The sequence below is a fragment of the Lutjanus erythropterus genome, chromosome 12 (genome assembly GCF_056507025.1).
Source record: "Lutjanus erythropterus isolate fLutEry1 chromosome 12, fLutEry1.hap2, whole genome shotgun sequence".
Classification (NCBI taxonomy): Eukaryota; Metazoa; Chordata; class Actinopteri; order Lutjaniformes; family Lutjanidae; genus Lutjanus; species Lutjanus erythropterus.
In genome coordinates, this window is record NC_139328.1 from 34,607,290 (window position 1) to 34,631,531 (window position 24,242).

At 39.2% G+C, this 24,242-nt stretch overlaps 1 protein-coding gene across 1 annotated transcript in view; it reads right to left on the reverse strand.

The window, feature by feature from the left end:
* Positions 1–24,242, reverse strand: part of ca8 (carbonic anhydrase 8 (inactive)) — a 30,309-nt gene that overhangs the window by 4,165 nt on the left and 1,902 nt on the right. The window contains exons 2-8 of the mRNA XM_084733030.1: positions 14,791–14,982; positions 14,440–14,564; positions 10,779–10,874; positions 8,400–8,462; positions 8,253–8,301; positions 6,377–6,489; positions 2,198–2,390 (exon numbers count right to left, since the gene is read on the reverse strand). Coding sequence (XP_084589156.1) covers positions 2,256–2,390; positions 6,377–6,489; positions 8,253–8,301; positions 8,400–8,462; positions 10,779–10,874; positions 14,440–14,564; positions 14,791–14,982 — 773 coding nt within the window. The 3' untranslated portion in view covers positions 2,198–2,255. The remainder of the gene's footprint in view (positions 1–2,197; positions 2,391–6,376; positions 6,490–8,252; positions 8,302–8,399; positions 8,463–10,778; positions 10,875–14,439; positions 14,565–14,790; positions 14,983–24,242) is intronic.

Below are 24,242 nucleotides of genomic sequence, written 5' to 3' on the forward strand. Positions count from 1 at the left end.
ATTGATAATGAAAGTAATGGCTAGTCGCAGCCCTACATCATAGTTCCGTTTTTCAACATTAAGCGTAAGTTATTTGCCAGAAAATATTGAAATGATTTAATATAAAAATTCCAGAAGAAACACATGAGCTTTTACCAGTTAGAAAAGAGTCAGGATACCTCTGCTGTTACTGCTTTGATTTTGGCCACTTTTTTGGCCACTCTATGACGTATAGTATGACATAAATGTCTACTGATGATACACCAGGGTCAAATTAGATCATTTACAAAATTATACAGTTCCTCCTGTTCCTGACATTATGTTGTGTACCAAAGTGGACGGATGGCTATTAAAGAGATGCACCAAAATTCCTAATTTTAACATGCTGACATGTAGAAATAAACACAAAAAGTTTATATTCCCTAAACTTAATACACTGGCCTGTGTCCTCATTAGTTCAAAGCAGGACCTTCAGTCTAGAAGTCTCTTCTGTCTTGTTTTAGCCTCCTCGTCCCCTCTGAGCTCCAAAAGTTTGGCCCTGTCCTCCTGCCGCAGTGCTGCTGAGCTAAATCTGGGACCCCTCCATACACTGCACACTGTATATAGGCTAGACTCAGATTAGTAACTGAACTGGGTTAGTTCTTCCAGGGCTTGATCCACTACATTACACTGTAGTTTCAGAGGACCCGGATACCTCAGGGACAGCATGCCTACTTCCATTTAAAGTCTGTCCCTTGCGGGGAAATGTGCTGAACTAACTAAAAATACAGAGAATAAAGAACATTTACGCATTTTACTTCTTACTTTTTTGTCATAGATGCACCCACTACTCCACCGACACATAATGCAGAGGGGAACCTTTGGGGCCTTCAGAGAAGTAGAAAAGGCCAAACATATCAGCATTTCAAATGTTATATTTAAATATATTATATTTGATTTCTTCATTTAATTTTTAGGCTCTCTTCTAATTCTAATTTTAACCTCTATTTCTATCAAGGTCACTTCAGAAATTAAAGGGTTACTTTTCTAAAAACAGTCAAATAGAATTATCCAATCAGATTTTTTTTTGTCGTTGTCTCTAGGCAGAGAAAGGTTAGAGGTGGCTCACTCATTGGTCAGGATTTGTCACTGAGACAGAAGGCCACAGACTGAGTGTTTGTTGAAAAATTGACAGGTGAATTAACCAATTACATCTTGATTTACAGTGGGTGGGACTAAAAATGATCCCCATAGGCCAGAGGTCTGCAATCTTTACTATCAAAAAGAACCATTTTTGGACAAAAGTTCTCTCTTAAATTCTTTATTTTCCACTGAGATGTTTTTTGGGATTTGGCATCCATAGCTTGTGTGGGGAGACTCAAGAGGAGCCAACGGCAAAATTTACAGGAAAAAGGCTATAACATATTTACCGACTCCAGTTTTCCTGAGAGACTATTTTTCATAGCCCTCTCCCAGTTTCTTCCACAGATCACAGTTCTCACGTACTTCCCCCAATTTATGACAAATTTTCACACTCATCTGCAAACATCTGTTTGCAAAAATATGTACATTATTTATTACATTATTTTTATTCTTTTAGTCACCAGATTAATTTAGAAATGCTCCCTATTTATGCAGGCTCAAGGTTGGCAAGTATGGGCTATGCTGCACATTTTATTTAACGAAATAATAAAACTTCTTCTACAACTGAAGAATGTTGAGAATCACTATAAACCAACAAGAAGTATATAGAAAATTAAAAGAACTGTTATTCTAATAACTTTTTCTGGTCAGAGCCACAAGGAGCCACTGAAAAAGGGCAAAAGAGCCACAGGTTGCTGACCCCTGCCTTAGGCCTTCTTGAAGAACAGCGCTATCTTGTTTGTAGTCTAGAAAAGAAGTAGATGAGACCGATGCTGTGGCTAGGTGGTTAGCTTGATAGCGCTTCCTTTCTCAAGGCTGGCTTTAGCAGCACAGTGGAGTATCTGCACAGGAATGTATTATTTTGGTGACTGAAATTGCATGTACATGTGACATCTACACATTACAGACACATGCTGTTGTCACAGGCTTCCTGACTGCCTGCCGTTTATTTCTTGCAAAATCTTTTGCCGTGTTGGTGTGTCTGGCTAACCTCTGGCCAAACTAAAGTCCCAGCTCTAACAGTCACGGTTTGCCACTGATGTAATTTTCTGGATGTCAATGCAGGACAAAGCAGGACTCATTGTAACACTGTTACCTTCTAAACTTGTATCTGTAGGTCCCAGTTTGTCTGAGTCAGCAGTGGAGGGTGAGAGTCACTGAAAGGCAGCACGAACCGTCCGGTCACTGAGCGGCTGGGTGGGACGGAAGTTGTCCCCCAACAACCCATCATTCCCTTCTAACAGGTCCGCCCCTTTGATGTGGGACCGCAGCCTCCGAAACTCCTCAATCTGCACAGACAAAAGAGGGAAGGTTTCATTTTAGACGCCAAACAAGGTCACAGCTCTGTATCACATCGAGGGGGTGCGGTGTTTGGACAAAGTCTGGTCCCTACATAAAATGTGTCAGACAAGATATAATGAGATGACAAGACAAGACTAGATGACTCAACTCAAGATGCGATGAGATGAGATGAAATGAGATAAGACAAGATGAGATGAGATGCAAGAAGATGAGATGAGACGAGACAAGACAAAATGCAAGGAGATGAGACAAGACAAGATAAAATGAGAGGAGACAAGATGAGATGAGAGGAGATGAGATGAGATGAGACAAGATGAGACGGGACAAGACGAGATGAACTGAGATGAGATGCAAGGAGACAAGATGAGATGAGACAAGATGAAATGAGATGAGACGAGATGAGATGAGAGGAGGCGAGATGAGATGAGATGCAAGAACATGAGACGAGACGAGACATGATGAAATGCAAGGAGAGGAGATGAGATGAGTGAGATGAGATGAGATGAGATGAGATGAGATGAGATGAGATGAGATGCAAGCAGATGAGACAAGACGAGACAAAATGTAAGGAGATGAGATGAGATGAAACAAGACAAGATGAAATGAGAGGAAAGGAGATGAGACGAGATGAGAGAAGATGAGATTCTTTATTTGTCCCCAGACAGGAAACAATGGTGTTATAGCAGTGCAAGGACAGGATATAAATCATTCAAAGTAAAAGAAGAACAGAATGAGAAAATAAATCAACCCTCACAATTACAAAACAATACAAATACAATTACAACAGACAATAGCAATTCAAAAGCAAAGTGACATAGTTATGTGTGAAGTAAAGTGTATGTATGATCTTGTCAGCTACGACAGGGAACATTATTTAATACAATCATTGATAGATAAAGAGATGACAAGGCCGATGCTGACAGAGAGTCAACCTTTGGGACTTTTTAGCATTTCAGTTCAGCTCAGACCTGGGGGTGAAGCTGTACTTTAAACACACTGCTTCTGCCCTTTGGATAGATACACAGGATAATTCAAGTAGTCCATATGACTTCAAATATTTGCTCTGCACTCAGGGTTTCCTCCAGCTGTTTGACACTCAGGTGATAAAGCTTTCAATGCTGAATAAAAGGAACCTGGCCGGGGGAAAGATTAGAAGACTGGGACCCATGTGGAGTCCCTAATGACAGAGAAAGAGCCTGTAATGATATAATGAGAGTGTGGGAATGAAATGTGATCATCTGAGCACGGCTGACAGGTTTTATAATTGTGGAGACTCAGTGAATACAACAGTCTTGTGAGACTGTTCTTAGCATTGTTTCTGGTGATTTCAGCTTAACAAGCAGAACATTTGCCTAAAGAAAACATGACAGATGGGCAAACAAACAGCCTGTGTTTATCCAGCACTGAGCATGAGGTTTTGACAGAAACATCCCTTGTTGTTTTCTTGCACCAAGGCACTAAGATCAGACAGAAAGAATCCAAAATCTGACATCCTGTTCATATGCCACTGCAGATATTATCACTTTTATACACATGTTCTGTATGGTAGCTGCTGCTTACATCAGCCAAAACAAACATGAGAACAGTTCCTGTGCTGTCGCATTATTGACCTACAGAAGAGGGATTTATAGCCCACCATCAAAGTGCACAACGTGTAGACATAGCAACTGTTGAATGACACACACACTTTTGCATGGACATATGCACTGTGCACACACACTCTTGGTCTTTTAGCAGTCAATAATAGCCGGATGTTAGAGGTGTGTGTTCTGGGTAAGCAGGATCTGCTGTTTAAAATACTTCTGTTCTTGTTAAAAACAGGCTCCTATGGTACTTAGTCATAATTTAAATAGGATATATATATATATATATATATATACATATATATATATATATATATATATATATATATATATATATATATATATATATATATATATATATATATATATATATATATTTACAATATATAATACAGACTCTCTGTGATGTTAAAGATATTGTAGTTACGGTGTTGTAATTCTTTTCAGACTCATCCTCCCAAAATCTACCTGCTTTTTCTACATTTCCCAGAATGACTTTCAACAATCTCAAGAAGCAGAACTTTGTGGAAAAGATACCTCTGGTGCAGATGTTTTCAAACTGTGAGCGGGGACGTTTCCAGACTTTTTTTGACAGGGGCGGCCCAAGTGGGGCACGGACGCAGGGGTGGCATGAATTGTGCACATGCACGCCCACACATGCACTCATTAATGTACCATTTGTCATTTCTATTTGAATTACTAAATTACAATATATCACAGCTTCTTATTCCTGTGTTTAAAATTTGTATTTCAAAGCTAAGTAGTCCTACTAATCACAGCACAGCAGAGTCACACCATACAATTATAATATAAAGTTTCCACACTTTATTCTTTAAGTCCTCAGAAGGAAATTGTACCTCCATTGTGCATCCATCCTCAGGCTGTGAGACTAAATTCATCCTCCACACTCATGAAAAACACCTTTTTTGTTTCTGATTTATTATTTAAACCATTGTCTTCTCTGTCCTTTCACTGGAGAGATCATACTCTACAAAACTCCTAGATGACCCCCCCAGAGACGCCCCTCACTGTGAGATGCGCAAGTTAAAAAGTAAGGAGAGACATGAGGCGAAGAGTGTGTGAGATACATACAGACATGATACACATATTTAGATTTAAAATGACTTAGGCCACATTCAGACAGGATCAGGTGCTGTGGCGAAAATGCGAGGCTTCTCATTCTTTTTGAATGGGCGTAGTCCGCTTGTGCTGTGGCAGAGAAAGCTGAAACAAACTGAGTCAAATTCTGGGGAAAGAAAACCAGATCTCATCTCAGAATGGGTGCTATCCAGGTGGAGTTCTTGATGAAATGACAAGGTTGTGTCCTCGCTTGGTTTATTTGCTGTACGCAGCAAAATAAGTTAGAAGAAAACTGAAATGATAAGATACATGATAGTTGTATCTATTAATCGTTTCTTCATATTTTTTGTGCATTTTCATTTATGGACACCTGGATGCTTGTCTCTGCTATGCTAAGTTATAAACACCTAGGTGCAAAGAGCCACATTGACTATTTCACCTTGGGTGCAAATATGCCAAATACTAAATAATACAATTACTCTTCAGACTTTTCATTCATTTTTCATTGTAAAAAATGGCTGGAATGTTATAAAATCATTCACATTGTTCTGGACAGAGCCTGAGGCAGGAGGGCAGCTGGAAGTCATTCTTTCTCTTAGCATTTCAAAAGGTCAGCAGGTCAGAGGACAGAAAGGACGGTAGGCTGAAATAAATGTCAGAGGATTATCACAGCAACCTGCTGGAAGAGAGCCACGAGTCAGGGAATTAAAGTTTATATCTATTAAAGGCAATGTGACAGGCTCATTGATCAGCAGAGGGCTTCCTGCACTGGTGAATGCCAGAGAGCCTCAGGTTAGTGGTTCTGTCTGCCCTCACATTGATTAAATGTACTTCTTGAATGAGATGTAAGAAAAAGAGAGAACTCAGCTCAAACGATGACAATAAGGTGCTGACAGCCCTATATTTTGTCAAAAAATAGTGGATCAAATAATGGATCAACTGACTCACTGCTGCCATGCTTCATTTATGACCCATAAAGTTGATATGATGAACATATCAGCAAACAGATCTTTATCACACATCCAGATCAACATTAGCATTAATCTGGGGTGAAGTGTCTGTCCACCTGATCAATCTACGTCTCAGTACTCTCCATCTTTGCTCTGGTTTGGTCTCCACCAACCCCCGAAAAACACATCTGGCTCTTTAGCTGCAACGTGCTCCATTATGTTCACCAGCTAGTCTCTTAACTGTGTCTGTGTGCTGTTTGGTGTTCCCACTGGAACCTTAAAAGGCTTTTAAAAGCTTTTCACCTCTTTCCCCCCCCACCTTTTAAATTGATCTATAAAATCTGTGGATTTATGTCTTACCTGTAACTGTGAGATGGTGAGAGGGTAGCGGTAGAGGATCCAGGTCACATTTTCACTACAAGGTGGTGTGGTCAGAGATCCTTCATACACCCAGTAGTCTCTCAATAAAGGATCTGAGGGCAAATTAAACATTTAATGTTAAATACTTTAAATGCTTAAAAATTGTGTCAGTGAATGCAGCTTTTATCCCCTGAATTTACATCATAATAAACATTCCACCTGTCTGAAATGGTACGAATAGTCTTATACTCTGATGAAAGATGTGTAGATAGGTGCTCCACTGAGTAATAATCAGAGATTATTAACGGTCCAGAAGGTCCATTTTGTTGTAGGGGAGTCAGATGGTTGCCATTAAAGGTCCACTGTGTAAGATTTAGGGGAGATCTATTAGCAAAACAAGTGCAATACAAGTGCAATACAAGCAATGGGCTCATCATGTTGTGTATGTCTGTTCAAGAATTAGTCATTGCCTTCATTTTCTGTGAAGATGCAGGGTCCACAGAGTTGATCAAAATATTACGTTGTTTTTTTGCAGAGCAGCTACTGAATCCATTATTCGTTGGGGCATTACGACATTGTTTTGTAAACTGGCCTTAAAACTCGCAACTCTAAAACCTGATCAGAAGGGCAGGAGGAATAATTGTCATGCTGCCTCCGTCGTCTCTCCTGGAGATATTTGAGGAGACAGTGAGGAAGCAGGGCCTTCAATTTACCACTGACCCAAACCACATCCTTCATAAGGAGTACAAGCTGATGCTGATGTTTTAGAATCTTTATTCAGCAGCAGAACATGACTTAAGTTTGGCATCTAGGCTCCAACTTCATTACTCCCTGCAGGTCAGGTTACATAGATATATAAGGGGAGTGATGGGCAAACTCTCGAAACCCCCCTGTTGGAGCCGACAGGTGGATGCTGGGGTGGAGGTGGGGTAAAAAGAGCAGGCAGTGACACTGTGCGGGGCAGCAATGCATGCAGGCAGAGGGAGAGAAGGGAGGTTTAGCAGTTTTAATAGATCGCCAGATCAGAAGGGTGTGTTTGGTATGTACTATCTAGAGTGAGGTGTGTCACGTGACTGGCAATGCAGCTCAAGTTGTCTGCCTGAACTAGCTCGCAGGTGTTGCCACATCAATTTGATGCAGGGTATTTGCTGGTAAATAACACTGTGTAGGGCATTTGTGCAATGATTCTGACCAAATGGTCTAAAGGAGTGAATCTACTATAATAAGCACTGTTGTATATGTGTCGCTCTTTAATGTTTTGGTGAAGCTGTTGCATTGTTAAAGTAAAGCCTATGTATTTGTGCTGAATGTGCATTTATCGGAGTATATCAAGTCGTAGCACCCTGCACTCTGCTGCTCTCAGATTGTGTTGAATTGTTGTCAGCACACATCAGTGATTATAGTGTGTCATCTGAGTGCGCGTTCTGAATTTCTGCATTCTGGTCCTTCTGGTTTGATCTTAAGCTTCTCAGATAAACGTTTGGATGGGGTTGGTGTTGGGTTTGAAAAGGGGCTTGATCTGTTGTAAACAGGGCCGGTCTGTTGTAATTAGAGAATGGACAAATCGAAACACTGGCTTTAGAGAGGGCCTTTTGCATTTCTTGCGTGTTTTGTGGCCACCATGGTTTCTCCTACATGCTTGGACAAGACGAGTTGAGTGGTATTGATGTGATTGCTGTTTACATCCTGACCGCTAGATGCCACTAAATCCTACAAAAGAAAGACTGGATTGATGAGAGAATGAGAGTGATCTCCAAATTAAAATAAAGGTTGAATGAATGATTGAATGAAGAACATCAAATTCTACAATCTACAGTATTTTTTCACAAGGCTTCATACATCCATTATGCATTTGAAATCAAACAGTTCTGCTCACCAGGTAACAGAGTGTTGGGGTTGAAGCAGGGGATGATCTTGCTCTTCCCCTGATGGAAACACAGCAACACAACAATCTGACATTTATCTTTATCCGATGTAATAAATGATCATCTAATCTGTCTGATCCTTCCAGTCTTCTTCTCACCTTGTACTGCAGGTCCTGTAGGACTTCAGTGATGGCCTTCAGACCCAGATGTTCCTTACCAATCTGATAAAAACACAACACAGTGCAGGTTTCAGCGTCCGTAGGTCTTATCAGCGCTGTCAGTGATTGTCTTAAAGACGTCAGCAGTGTTTGAGGAAGATCTTAGGTTATATCCACCATATCCTTGAAGGTGGTAAACAGGAAGTATAGACTAAAGGAGCTGTCAAGAACAGGACGTGTCAGTTTGACTGTGTTGAGACTGTGACCTCGGGGGGTCAGGTCTGTCTGGGGTGAAACTAGATGGAAACCGTGAGCTGCGAGGTGTTTTTCCATTATGTGTGTTTTCCTCTGTGACTCAGATCTACTTACTCAGATCATAGGAATGCAGCAGGTGCTTTCCAATTTGTGTCATACTTAAAACCCTTCCACAGAATGATTCAAGCTGATCCGGAATGGATTTGTTCACTCGTTCAGAAAAACAGCACTTACAATCCCAGGAAGGGAAAACACTTCCAGGCAGTTGGCATGCTGAAAGAGTCAACATTTTTAAAAAATGAGGGCCATGGGAGGGGAAATGCATGCAGGTACTTTGAAAAAGCACACATGGATAAATCTGCTCTCACGTATTACACCCAATTGCAGCTCACTGAGTACACCTAGCTAAAATGAAAAATGAGAAAAGTGGTCATTTCATCTTTCCCCATCACACTGACAAATCTGACACACAACACGTGTTGAGAATAATGTTATGTACATTTATAGTATATACCACTCATTCTTGAGAATTGGGATAGAATATTTTGAGGGGGTTTTGATTTTTATTCTTCAGTTATGCTGGGAAAATTAAATTCTTTATTAAATGTAATGCTGAAAGGTACATACAGGATTTGGAGCAACATATGCTGCCATCCAGATGACGTCTGTTTCAGAGACATCCCTGCTTATTTCAGCGAGACGATGCTAAGACACACTGTGGACGTGTTCCAACAGTGTGTCTTCATAGTAAAAGAGTTCAGGTACTAGACTGACCTGCCTGCAGTCCAGACCTGTCTCCCATTGAACACATGTGGTGCATTATGAAGCACAAAACACGACAACAGAGAGCCCGGACTGTTTGCTCTTTGCTTCAGTGGGTAGAGAATGGTGTCCCCTGTCAGAGGACACAGTAGATTTATGACGGCACAGTCTGATACCCACTGCAGGGCCAAGTGATAGTTCAAAGCATCATTAAATATGAATACAGAGCTGCCATATCAATATTCACCCAGCCTTGCTGTGTATTGATAACTGTTACCTGTTACGCTTCAGAGGAGGCAGAAGTACACATATTCTCAAAAGCAGTACAGATACTTGTGAAAAAAACGATTCTGGTAAAAGCAAAGCTACTGATTCAACTTCTTTACTCAAGTAAAAGTGAAAAAGTACAGGCTCTAAAATGTACTCAAAATATAAAAAATAAGAAGTCGTCCTCTGAAAGACATTTCTACCAGCTGTTTCTGTGCAAAGCGAACTGTTATATTGTCTTGTTATATCTTTTACGTAATTTTTGTCTGAGGTTACTTCCATCTTGTTACATCGTTTACCTCTTTTCTTTTTACCTCTGTCTTTTAGATCGCTTTCACAATGTTACGTATTTTTGCATTGTTTTGGTCCTGTTACATCATTCACGTCTTTTACCTAATTTTTGACTTGTAACATCTTTTAAGTTGTTTTTTTTTATCTCGTTACTTTCTTTATCTCTTTTAAGTCATTTTCCTCTTATGTCTGTTACATCACTTTCATCTTGTTGCATCTTTTACGTTGCTTTGGTCTTGTTACATTGTTTACATCTTTTACATCATTTTCGTCTTGTTTTGTCTTTTAACTCATTTTGGGCTTGTTTCATGTGTCCTGTGTGATATGCATTGATGAATACATCAAAAAAAGTCTTCTATGTGTTATTGTTCCATCCATTTAGACTGAAATCAGTCAGTGTTGGGAAGTTGGGCAGCAATGATGCAAAAAATATAATAATAATTCCACTGAAATGTATTAAAACTAAAGTAATGAGCCTGTTGTAAGCACTAGAAAGTACAGATATTTAGATATATAGTATTTGTACTTAGTCACTTCCCATCTCTGTGAGAGTTTTGAGAAGACAGTGGAAAAATGTAGGACCCAGTATATTCTTACCTTCAAGGTAATACAAATTAGAAAAACTGATTAAAATAAAGTTAATGATCTTTGTCCTAAAACCCAGTTCTTATGTATATTTTGTCAAATGTGGATATTACACTACAGTATTATTGCATTATTATTACTGTGAGGATCACTCACTGCCAAGCAGACACACAAATCAGCCACTATGGTAACCTGCTGGTTCTTGATGTGGATGTTTACCTGCACAAAAAGAGCTATGATGAGGACTCCATTCTTCTTCCCAAGAGCGTCCTCCAAAGTGTTAAACAGAGTGCTGTTCCAGTGAATCAGGTGGAGCTGCAGACAGAGAGACAGGGAGACAACACAACCTGTATTTGAGTGGCCGATGTTGTAAACAGGTGGAGGGAACAGTGGTCAGTAAGAGAATGAGAAACCACCAGCTGGGGGTGACGGAGAGCGTTCTCTGTGGGCTCTTATGTCAAGTTAATGAGAGGAGGGGGAGGAAGGAGTGCAGAACCTCTGCCCTGAATATTAGAGCAGACCACAGATCTGCACATAATAAGACTGAAAGCTACAAATAGTGGAAATTTAAATGAAATGACACTGTTATAAAATCTATTGATCTCTGAGCTGTCAGCCTAGTTTCTATCATTAGAAATACTTCCCAGACAGCAACGCTTTTGTGATTTGAAAAAGAGGTCAAAAGCTGTCTTGACATCTAAATGTAATCTAGTATTTGAAATACTCTCAAAATATGTAACCTTGACCTACAAAACATTAACTTTTTATCCCAGTATATGAGGATAAAGCTGGCAATGTTATTTAATTTGGTCAACAAATTCCACAAAAAGGCTAAATCCAATTTGATTAAGATATTTACAGATGCATATAAAGGTAAAGTGGAGAAAGAGGCTAACATCAAGTAACAACCTCAAATAAAATCAGTTCTATATATTCTTAAATACATTTTTTGGGAGTGTCCTAACATTTGATTTAGCTAGTGGGTAGTTCAAGTAGTTCCAGAAATGTATTCTATGGAACAATTCACTTTTTCTCTGAGACACACTCACAAAAAAATGCTGGAAAAAATGGAAGTGTATATGTATAGTGTATATGTGTATCTGTATATGTCTTATTTGCTTCTGTACTGTACTGTAAGTTTTGAATGAATTAGACACATCTCCCTCCTTAGGAAACACTCTAACTCTGCACAAATCAAAGTGATGGATCATAAAGACTTCTAGGATCTCAAAAGGTGACCATGACACAAAGGACCCACAGATATTGATTGATATTCATTTCATTTTTGTTTTACATGATGTTCATTTTACCTATGATGACTCTGTCTGTAGTCCCTTATTCTGCCTTTTTGTCAAAAAACAGCAAAAAGAAAGTTTAAAAAGAAAGAAAAGGCTAAAACCAACAATGACTTAGTGCATCACTCAATATTTAAATTTATAGTTTTATCTTTTGAAAAGACAAGCTAGTTTTCTAAAACAGTTGGACACTGTAGTTTTTGGCAGTTTGCAAATAATAGTGTACAAACTTGAGCAGATGGAAATCAAAAACTTGCTGCCTGTGCAGATGAAGTTATTTATTCATAATGTAGTTTTCTCAAGTCAGCATTGCAGTCTGCAAAGTTAACTGTTTTGTCCACCAGCCAAACCGATAGTGAATTTTAATTTTTGCAGCTGCTCAAAAATTTATCATTGTTTTTCTGGCTGGTGGGTGAAGCAGATCTACCAGCCACTTGCATATCTTACCAGCATCTGACTGGTGTTAACTTTGATCCCTGCAGCCTTGTTTCTACATAGTTGCAAGACAATTTACTTAGGCTACTTGTAACGTCTAACAGCTCTGTGTTTTCCTTCCAAATATCATCCTTTTGGAGATATCCCTTCAAAAAGTGTGTTGTGGTTCATATAACTTGTGCTGCTTCTCAACCTCACATATTAGTCTCTCGTTGTCCCTGTTGACTGAAGGAGAAATGTCAAGGTGGACAGCATTGATTTTAACTAAAGAAAAAAGGCTGTAAGTGAAGCAAATGCACAAAACTTTGCAAAAACAGAATCAGGGCAAGTGTTTTTTTCAAAGAAGCGACACAGAACTTAGCCTGCTATGCTGCTATGCCTTATTAGGAAGAAGTGAAACACTGATAGGTTCATTTGCTTACTCATGCGCATCGCTCACTGGGAAGTGGTGTCACACCGTGCTGTAGTCACAAAACCCCTCAGTTTACTGAGTTGAGTAAGGGTACACTTTAGGGCTGAGTAATTTATCCTTGTCTTCGTGAGAGGATGATTTATTCTGTTAAAAAGTTAAATAGCCTCACTCTAAGGTTAAGAACTGTACAGTCGACATTTTAAGCCAAGGTATACCATTTGCTAAAAAAAACGATAATACATAAAGAGATGCACCGTCAAACTGAGTGAGCTGGTGTAGCAGTTTTGGCATTTCCAGGGTTTCAGCTTTAACCTCAAATTTCAAATAAATGCCAAAGATTGATGTCGGAGCACGCAGTCTGAGAGACTGCACCTGGGTTCAAGACACTGACCTTTAAACAAACATTTGGGGAAATACACATTCAGTTTCCCATTGAGAAAGAATTAGATGAGCTTGATACCGTTTTTATGTTTGTGCTTTGCAGTAAATACAGAGCTGGAGGCAGGTAATGATTAGTCTAGCTTACCATAAAGGAGAAGCTCGACTATCTTTCTCCAAAGTTCAAAAACACCTCTAACAAACACCAGGTAGTGGTTAGGTGCCTTTCCTAAAATCTGTGACTCTGACTGAGTCTGGCTTTAGGCTGAAATGCTGGTTGAATGGAAACTGTGGTTAAAATCTAAAAAATGAACCACAAAATGTGAAATTTTAACATTTCTGTTGTATTTTGATTGGATGCCTGAATATGGCCTCAATGGAACCCAATAATATAGTTTCTTAAAACCTTTATGATTAAAATGTCATCTATGTCTTAGCAACTGAGATTAAGCTTGGCTACTAAGTGTTGCATATTGGACAATTAGCACAATGCCATAACTAATTACTACAAACTGGAAATGGCTATAATTTAGCCTCTAGCTAAAGCTTTGTTAGATCAGATGTAAGTTAACTTAATTGCCACATTGCTAACATTAGCTACCTAATACATTTTTCATTAGTTCAAGCTTGTGTTTCTTACTGTTTGTTTGTAGTTTTTTTTAATTTAATCAGTTACAGTAACAACATACTAGTAAAAACAGACTCAAATGATCTTTTTTTATATTTCACATGCACTTTGCTGTTCATTAACATTAAACTAAACTTGGGACCTGGGAATTCTGGGACAATTTTTGATTTTCTTCTATATTTTACCTGATAAAGAGGTGCATACCAAGTTGAATTTCACCCACTGCTATAGATGACAATTCAGCAATAAAAGCTGACAGGAAAAACATTACTGGGTCTAAAAATGTTAAGATACGCTGAATTAATGAGTGAACTTTAGAGGTATGAGTTAGGTCCCCCTGCTTTCAGTCTTTATGCTAAGCTAGGCTAACCGCCTGCCACCTCAAGCTCCATACTGAATGCACAGACATGACTGGTATTGAGCTCCTTCTTACTAGTTAACAAACAGTGTAAAGTTTATAGATAGACACAACCCAGTGTAAAGGTTCCCACACACACCGATTCAGCCATTAAATAGCGTTTTTCAGCCTTCAGCTTCAGATACCAAAACTGTTACTAATTAAAGAAGATAAAACCAGTTTTGTGTTCAAGGACTCATCAAGCTACAATGTTATCTATGGACAAATGTCAGTGCCAGAAGTCTAAACATGATCACAAAGTGGACCCCATTTCATGGTCATGGCCATATTTCTGTGTGTGTCAGTGTGTGTGTGTGTGTGTGTGATAGCTCTACCTCCATGGGGAAAGCCTTGAAGTTGACAGTGTGCTCTGATCCTCTCTGGTTCTCTTTGCCCCAGTGGAATCGAACCTCATGAAGCTCATATTCATGATCACTAGGCAACGGACCACCGGTAACCACTGGCAACAGCGCAGGAAACCCGGAGCATTGTGGGCAAGCACACACAGGAAGTAGACGACAGATCAAAGTGGCCAGAGTCAGAGTGAAAGTTAGAAAAGGGGGTCATTTAGGGAGGGACACTTTACAATAAACCACAGTGATCGAAAGCTTCCTTCTTTCTCATCACCACTTTTTAAACAAGTCAGTGGCGAGTACTGACAAGTTGTCATGTCTCCAGGGACTCACCTGACTTGGACTTGAGTATGATGCGGACAGTGTGTCCATCGTTGATGACCTCACAGTCTCGACACACCACATAGTTTGGTGATAAGCCAACATCCAGGAGGGACGGGTCATACTGAGCCTCCCTAGAGTTCAAGTTAATGGGAGACTGGTACTCGCCATTGGCTGCTGGGAAATGGAGTCCCCATTCTACACCTAAGAATGAAAACAGGCACACAGACATTACATCTACCATACATGTCTGTATTAACAGTTTTCTGTGGAAAAAAAAATCCATTTAGCCTAAATGTCATATAAGCCATGCAAGCAGTTGTGGAGTAATTATTCAGCTCCTTAACTTAAAAACCATACTTTAAGATAATACACTCATTCTTTCACTTAAGTAAAATTTTCCATGCAGGAATTTTAATTGCAATGGGATATTGTCAAAGTGTACTCAATGCTGAGAAATACCTTTGTCAAGCCATTTTCATAGAGTGAAATCGTAACAAAGGTGATCTCAGGGCAGTGTTCATAGAGCAGGTCTAGACCGTGCTCTTTATGATGTTATTTACAGAGACCCAACAGTCCCACCAAGAGCAAGCACTGGGGTGACAGTGGTGAGGAAAAACTTCCTTTTAACATATTTTTGGTCATATTCAACAAAACAAATGCATAAAGGAGTTCTATATATTCTTAAATACATTAATCAGCTGGGCATTGAACACAAACTCAGCAACTCTTTTGTCACCTCAAATTGGTCATTAATCCCCATGATGATGATGATGATGATGATGATGATGATGATGATGATGATGATAATTGTCTGTTTAGTCTGTCTGGATTATTATTACTCATGCATTTGTATTTAAGCGGTATTGTACTCTTAGTTGAAACATATTGATGTTCAGCTAGTTTTTAACTATTATAGGTCTGCAACAAATGCATATTCATCACGGATTAAGCTGTTTTGTTTTTTGTTTTTTTATGATGAGAGTTGCCCATCACTATTACCCAAAGCTCAAACTGACACCTTCAAATGTTTTGTTTGTCCAACTAACATCATCATCATCATTTAAGACAAAGAAAAGCCACAAATTGTCACATTTGAGAAGCTGAAACAATGAAAGAAATCACATTTTTACATTAAAATTTTACTTAAACACTTAATCAGTTGCCAAAACAGTCACTGACAAAGTTTTTGGCAATTACCTTCTCAACTAATTGATTTTTTGCAGTGCATTATATGTAGTGGAGCAGAAGTGTACAGTGTATCACCTTGTTAAGATACAGCTCAACTATTAACATCAGTTAGTCAACAACAGTCATGAGAGTACAGTACATTGGCCAAGTTAGCACGCCCAAGTGAGTCATTTAGACTGTAAAGGCTCCAGTATGAGTTCCAGTAGGTTCTGCATTGTCAAAATTACATGTGTAAAAACCAGCACAATTCTGGTGTTGAATAAACTGACACACCTCAGTGGAAAACAATAAAATCGTACTGTTGATAGTCTGCCACACCCGTCAACTGGCATTACTCTAAATTTAAAGTAGAGTCCAGAAAGTCAGGATAGGGAATGCCTCAACAGAAAAATATATAGCTCAGCTGGAGGCATGGAAACAGATTTGTAGGCTACTTACTTCATAGCATACATTGACTGTGTTCTGAGTCTGTATAAGCACATTTTAGGTTTGGAAATCTTTTCTATATTTTAACAGAAATTTCCCCCTCCATATGACTTTCTGTCATGATACAAATCTTCCAGGTCTCACAGATTACTTAATCTAACAGAAGATTTTTTATTTGCTATAACAGGAGATGCACAGGGGTGATTTATAACAGTATGGTTATGGTTTTGGCTGCTATAAACTGAACACTGAGGTACACGCGTGCATTTCCTGTCATAACATGCAGTCACTGTCAGTTTCTGTGTATTCAGTAAAAATAGATTGTGAACTTGTGCTTATGTTAGCTTACCAGAAAGACTGTGAGTGGGTGGAAACAACTAAAATTAGCGTCTGTCAGATGTTAGCTAATAGCAACAGCTTCATAGGGAAAAAAATTAATAAACTTACTTACTCACTTACTAACAAACTAGGCAATAGTTCTAAAACTGCCTCATGTTGCATCATGGTAGATGGAAACTGTGCCACCAGTACAACAGTTACCTGGGTTTAATGCAGAGTTAGAAAAGCATGTGCAAGCAAGTAGAAACAGCAAATGTTAGCTTTTGTCAAATTTTAGCCATTAAAAACAGCCTTTAAGGAAAACTAATTAACTTACCCACTTACTCACTTACTAACAAACTAGTTAAGAGTTCTAAAGCCTCATTTAAGTTGTATAATGGTGGATGAAAAGTGTGCCACCAATCCAACAATTACCTGGGTTTCATCAAGCGGTAACCTCTGAGGCTAAAAAGCGAAGGCAGTGGAAGAATCAAGAACTGCAGTTCCTCAAATGGCCAAATAAATAAATATGTTTACAGCCTGGTGCAAAACACAATTTTGGTGTTTCTCCCCTCATAACAACTGTACTGGGGAGAAGTTTGGCTAGTTGCAAGGTAGCCGCTTTATTCGGCCCTCCCATAGACTGATAATAGAACTGGACCGGCATTGCTGCTCAGCTGCCAATTTTTCCCAGTGGCCACTGACGGTATTACAGCGAAAAATTCCCCACTGGCCTAAAAAGCATTTCCCCCAAAGGCCACCATTATAAAAGACACATCTGTAAAACTGTTGACAGGACACCTCGAACTACAGGTCAGGTCAGTTCTAATTCTTTCTATTATGAATTTTTGAATATTTGTAAAAGTTTCCCCACACTGAAAAAAGCTATTTAAAAACCTGTGATGTCATCACAATGTAAAGTCTATGGGCTGAGCAGGAACTTGTAGGTGGGGACAAGGAGGGAGACACTACTTCTCGTGGGCCGTATAAACCAGGAAGTAAACCTGGAAGCTAGAAAACTTTTTTGGCGCCAGTCATACAACTATATATCCAGTGGGCCTCCTTAGCTTAAGCTCCACCTCTTTGCCCATTTTTGGATTATCTGGGAATTAGACTGAGCCAGGCACTGCCAAGATGGCGACACCCAGAGCCACAACACAGAAAACTCAACTATGGCTCTTCAGAAGCCTATGAGTGATGTCACAGTGTCTCGGTGCATTAATTATTATGGTCTCTATGGGTTTTATGCAAAATTAAACAAGTATGAAAAGCCCCAAACCTCATGTTGCTGCGTGTGGTTACCTGACCTAGCTAAGTTGTTGCTTAACAGTGGTTACTGCCTGTACAACCACAATGTCTCATTTTTATTTCTACGTACCATACATGTTAAATACACACATGCATTGTTTAAATTCAGTGATAAAGGTTCTCAGTTGCTAACAAAACTAGGCTAGCTAGCTTTTGCCACCTGCCTCCACTGTCTGTATTAAGCTAGTCTTTATATATATCACTGTATTATACACACGTTGATGAAACTGATACGGTTCTTCTATTCTCACAAAGTAAATTAGTGAATCTTATAAAAGCCACAGTATTGCTGCAAGATTTTGGGTTAACATTTTGTTCATGCATTTCTGGTGTTTTGCTTCTCAATCTCTTTTTCTACTTACTCCAAATGAATTGAAAATGCAATCTCTGACTGTGCAGCCTGCATTAGGAAAAAGATTGAATCAATCAATGGGATTTTTGAGTCAGTAATAGACAACAGTAAAACTGATTTTTGAAATTCTGTGCTGTAAATTTGAGTTTCCTGTGAGGATGTAACGAGCGTGAAAGGCCATTTTTGACACAGGGAAACGAAAAACAAATGTTATGTGATTGAAAGCTCCTGATAAGGGGTGTTAAACTGTTTTTTTTTTTTTTTTCGCACATTAGTGCATCAGCATCGACCTTCCTCTTTATTTCCTTGCTATTTTCATCATCCTATCAAGGAACAAACTGATAACGAGGCCAGTTCCTCTGTGCGTGCGTGCAGGAGACATTCATAAACCCAAAACCATTTGTCTCTATAAAGTCTAGACCGGCTGTTGAAATGGACATGCTATCCCTCCACACTCTGCCTTTTCCTCCTTCTCCCCCTTCATCCATCCCCTCTCAGTCTGCTTCCTTGAGTGTGCAGTGTTTGTGAGCAGGATTTCTTGCTGTGATTGTGACGATGACAGAATGAGGGAATTGCAGAAGGAGATAGGGTGAGGGAAGAGACTCTAAAGTGCTTAAAAACAAATTGAAGCAGGTTGTGGTTGCAGAAAGAGGGTCAGCCATGTCAGCCTAACTGAAAAAGTGATTGTATAAGCATATGAGATATCTTAATTTTTGATTTAACATCAGGAGGTGAAAACTGTCTAAGGTTAAGAGAGTACCTTAGAACTCACTCTCTCTTGCACTGGCACAAAGTGCAGAGCCACAGTGTAGAGAAAGTGATACCAGCAACACCAATGGTGCCCCCTGGTCTACATTCACTTCAGCTTTTTGCTGACCACAATCGCTCCAGCTGCACAATGAGAACATTGTAAGACATGCGGAGCCCGGCGTGTTTTTAAAAGGAGGAAACGAACACATTTGGTGAGTATCGTGTTCGGGAAAGTCCTGTGTGCCCGTGTCCCTACAAGAAAATGAACTTGGCTCCTCACAGTCAGCCGCAGCAGAGGCTGACACTCCACACTGCCAGACAGCTCACTCCATAGCAATGAGGGCCGAGGGGACCCGTCACATTCCCTCTTTCCTCAGCAACTGAAGCCTTGACAACAATTTACTAAAGGCAGTCGGGGCTTCACTGCAGCTACAATACACATAAAGGCCTGTGCAAAATCCTGTGTGTTCATGCTGGGCTGTAGGAATGAGTTTTCTTTGGGATGAACTGATCACACTGCTAAAGCATCTGTGATACTTCTGACCAGCTGGTTAAATAACTAAATTGTTCCCTTTCAGTTTGCCACCATGTTGTCATGTCATAACTGCATCACAGAAAAGCATGATGAACTCAGAGCTAGTGTTTATCTTGTCAGAATAGCTGAGACATAATCTGTGTCTCAATTAATGTAAATCGGTACATACACTTCCTCTTTTGAGTGTGTAAGTACATTCACGATGACATTTACAGCAAAAGAAACTGCAGTATGAGTATCCGAATGTTGTACTCAAAACCACTAAAAAGTTGAGTGTGGAACGCTGGACACTTCTCGCACTCTACAGTCGCCATCTTGTCTACGTAGCAGAAGAGGCAGGGCTGCCAAACTTGTGAACATGGCGGCCCAGGCGGTCAAAGAAGCAGCAGTGGTGACTGCAGTAGCTGCGATCAACACCAAATTCTACAGATATACTGCAAGTCATGCATGTATTTTTATATCACTATACTGTTGTTGGATTGAGGCCACCAATAATTTTATTTGATTAAGTTTGTAAAGATTTAGTACTGCAAATCAAATATTGTGTTTTCAGCCAGTAGGAGGAGGGAGGGCTGGCCTGTCGTTGACAGAGATTATTATTAGGAGTATTTTTAACCTCCTGAGAAACAGAGGGCAAAAAAAGCTAATGAAATTAAAAGATAGTTCATGCTGTAGATGTTTTTCAGGGTGGCAGTAAAGTGCTTCCCGGCTTCAGTTCGCCTGAAGAAGAAAAAGAAGAAGCTGCGATCTGCATTTCCAGTAAGGACACAGCGGCCGTCCTCGATTTGAGACAGCACTTCCCTGTCAAATTTTGCCCACTGCACAAGTGTGTACATAGTGTGCAAAGTGTCCCACATGACAATGCACTACTGGAAGTATCCAAATTTAGACAGAGCTATAGTTCTAACTAGCTTGCAACCATCTAACCATCTGTAGCTTTTGGTTAGATATATTTTCCCATAAAGATTTACAGTAACAGTTTATATTAAGGCCCTTGAGGTAAGCGTTTGTGAGTAGCTAACACAGCCCTTATAAGTCTTTATAAGATGCTTAATAACATTATTAATTGTTAATAAGAATATTTAAATGTTTACAACAGCATCGTACATTTATTGTTAAATTATAAGACATTTAAAAGCACAGCATAAGACTTTAATTTATAATTTATAGACTGCTTAAGAACATTAATAAAAGCCTTATCATTTTTGTTTTTATATCTTTATATCTTTATATCATTCTGCTACCCCAGTCCAGTTGGTGGCAGTAAAACATAATGAAACAATACAGTTGGACTCATTATAGACTGCTTAAGAACTTTAATACCACCAAGCCATAACCACCAAACACCAGAGCCATTTTGTAAGTGGACATTCAGCAAAATGCTCCTTTTAATGCTCTGAAGCCAGCAATTCTATTTTAGCATTCAATAATGAAGGAACTACAAGTCTTTGCCATTGGCGTTACCCCGTGCAGCAGCTGGGTTTGCGAGATCACACAAGAATCCGCACAAAAAGCAGTGCAGCCAATCAGGAAGGGTTACTGGCATTTACGGGCGTGGTTTTAGGTGTGACGACAGCAAAAAAGCGTCCATGGAAGCGACTCATTTCAAACAAACAATGGCGGCTCCTGAAGAGGTTGGCATAGATACTATGATAGCATCAGTTATATCAGAACTGGAGAGTATTTCTTCACTGAAAAAAGAGCAAAGAACAACACTGAAGGCTTTTCTCAATCGAAGCGATGTTTTCACTCTTCCATAACTGGCTTTGGCAAGAGTTTCATCTGATTGTTTGAAGTTAGCTCATGTTAGACATGATAGACAGATGGTTCATCCAATCACCTGACAAATGTTTTTTTTTTTTTTGAAAGCGCTTGCCCTTTTCCAAACAGTTTCTATGGACGGCTTAGAAAGATTGTTAAAGATGTCATTTAAAAAACTATAGTATACCTGGCAAAATCAGATAAACTGATGGCACAGGATCAGTATATTTCTATACTTTTGGAACTGAACTGCAGTTGTCAATTAAAATGAACTGTGGCAAGAATTTGACCTTAGTGCTGTGACTCTGATATAGAGGTTAAATAGACTTCTCTGTCCTGCTGTCATTACAGACATGCCTGAACTAACCGGGAGCCTTCTAGTCACCCATGGACTCGTCTCTTTGGCTGGAGCCGCGACGTTCTGCCCTTGAAGGCCAAGGGCTTTTGGGAAATGGTGTTTGTTGAAGGAAGCTGAAATATTTGATCAAAAAAACTTGCATCCTTATCTAAACATGAAGCGAGCCACACACCACACTGTTGAGAAAGGCTCTGTTCCAGTGTTGGGTTAGTAGTTATTAGCACTGTTACAAATATCAGTAGGATTTTGAATGAGGTTTTCTTTCTTAGTTTATGTTCGTGTTGGTCCTGGGAGTGCTGGCACACAGTTTTGCACAAAGTGGTTTTTATTGTGGTTGGTCCAGATAACCAAAATAATGAACTGAAAGCAGCAGACAGTATCTAGGACCGACAGACAGACAGACAGACAGACAGGGCTGAACAAACCAGGGCCCGAATAAATAAAGATATATATATTTTTAAAAATTCTATAAACCACTATTTATGCTGACTTTTTTATTTTGAGAGGTAAAATGCTCCTTAAATATTAGTAAATATTTTTCATGATCTAAGCACAGCATGCAGGGTAATGCTTCGTGCAGGAAGTCAGTCAATTAAGGGAACTAGGGAGCCTGATAGCATTTTGCTTTTAATGCAGTGCAATATGTGTTTGTTTTGGCCAGTGAAACACCATTAAGTTTACGAGAAAGTTTGGGGGCACTTCTGAGTTGAAAGCTGCACTATAGCTCTCTCACAACTGCAGCTGTGTTAATAAAGTTAATAACATTATTTATAAAAGCATCTTCACAAAAAGTGCTACAGGATCAATGGATGGTAAGTATAAAAAACTGGAAAGCATAATTTTGTGAAGTTCATGTATTCTGCCAAAGCTATTTTGAAGATGGAGCTACAGGGATTACAGGTTCATGCGTCTTTAATATGTTGTCTTCATGTTGATGTCCATTTGGGGACATAATCCATAGTGAAAAGTAATCCATTACAGTTGGACTAAACTTTATAAAATGGTAGCAGTGCAATGAGTAAATTGAAGACTTGCAAGGGGGTTAAAATCAGCAAAATCGCAGACAGACTGAAGAAAGGTGTGAACAGTTGTCATGATAACTGTAGATAACACTGACTTGTGACTGTTGTTGCTTTACCTGTGGTCAGATCAAACCCACGCAGCTGACGGAAAATGTATTGTATGGTATCTGATCATCAAATCACACCATTATGTAGAGTCTGTAACTGTTGCTGAAGGTTTATTATGTTTTCATGAATAGTCTACAAAGTCTTTCAGAAAAATCATAAATTATTCTTTGCAGAGGTGTGAATGCTTTTAATTTTTCATGTACAATTTTTGAAATCTGTCATTCCAATATAGATCATTCTAATGAAGTCCTTATATACTTAACTAAACTTAAACATCATTACTTAAATATGCTTGAATATCACTTCTTAAATATGTATGACTTGTGATGTTTACCTGATGTAAACATCACAAGTGTCCTGCAGAAAGTCTTTAATCTCGCATACACAAAAAATGTTGTCTGGATGATAAAGTGCATAAAGAGTAACCAATTACAAGATTGTAAAAGTTTATATAGATATCTGTGTCATACAATCTATACTATCTGGGAAATCGAATTCCATTTTTCTCTTGTTCTGAAAACATCACTGTTCAGACAAAAGGTTTCCACAGGACACGTCTGTTATGTGCAAGCTATAAATCAGTGTCAAAATCATGCATATATATTATCTTAGGCTACATCCAGTATACTTACAGAGAGAATTTCAATATCACAGTGCATCCCTCCATGCTCAGTAAAGGCAGCAATAGAAAGAAGACAGAAACTAAATGAACTCATTACATCATAACTTCATGACAGACTGAAACCAGGACAGCAAGTTTAATATTCTTAGTTGTGATTCTGTAATGGGGTTTGTACAATTCAAGGAAATACAGGCCTCTGCTGCATCTATTTTGACCCCTCTTTTTTAAAAGTTATGACTCACCCATTTATAGAAGTGAGAAAAAATACTGGTGAGAGACTAGACTAATCTAAACTGTTTTCTCTCCTGTGTTTAAGACATCAGAACATTTGAAAAAAAAAGTTTAGTCAGGATAATCTGTCTAAATTCTTTAAATTTTTCTCTTCTTTTTCTCTTTGTGAGACAGGTGGGAAAATTAATTTACCGGGATCATTTTGCTGAGTTACTTTTGTCTGTGTGTGAAAACAAGTGTAGGAAAAATGTGTTTTTTATTGGAGATGGAGATGGGTTTTTAAGTCTTCATTTACACAACAGCTGAAGATATGACAGTAAAGGGGGAGAGACAGTGGGTGAATGACATGCAGCAAAGGGCTGGAGGCAGGAGTCAAACCCACTGCCACTGTGGAGGAGTCACAGCCTCAGTACACAAGGCAAACACTACCACCTGAGCCACCTGAGCCACCTGGTAGGATCATTTTTGCGAGTGTTTGTTTT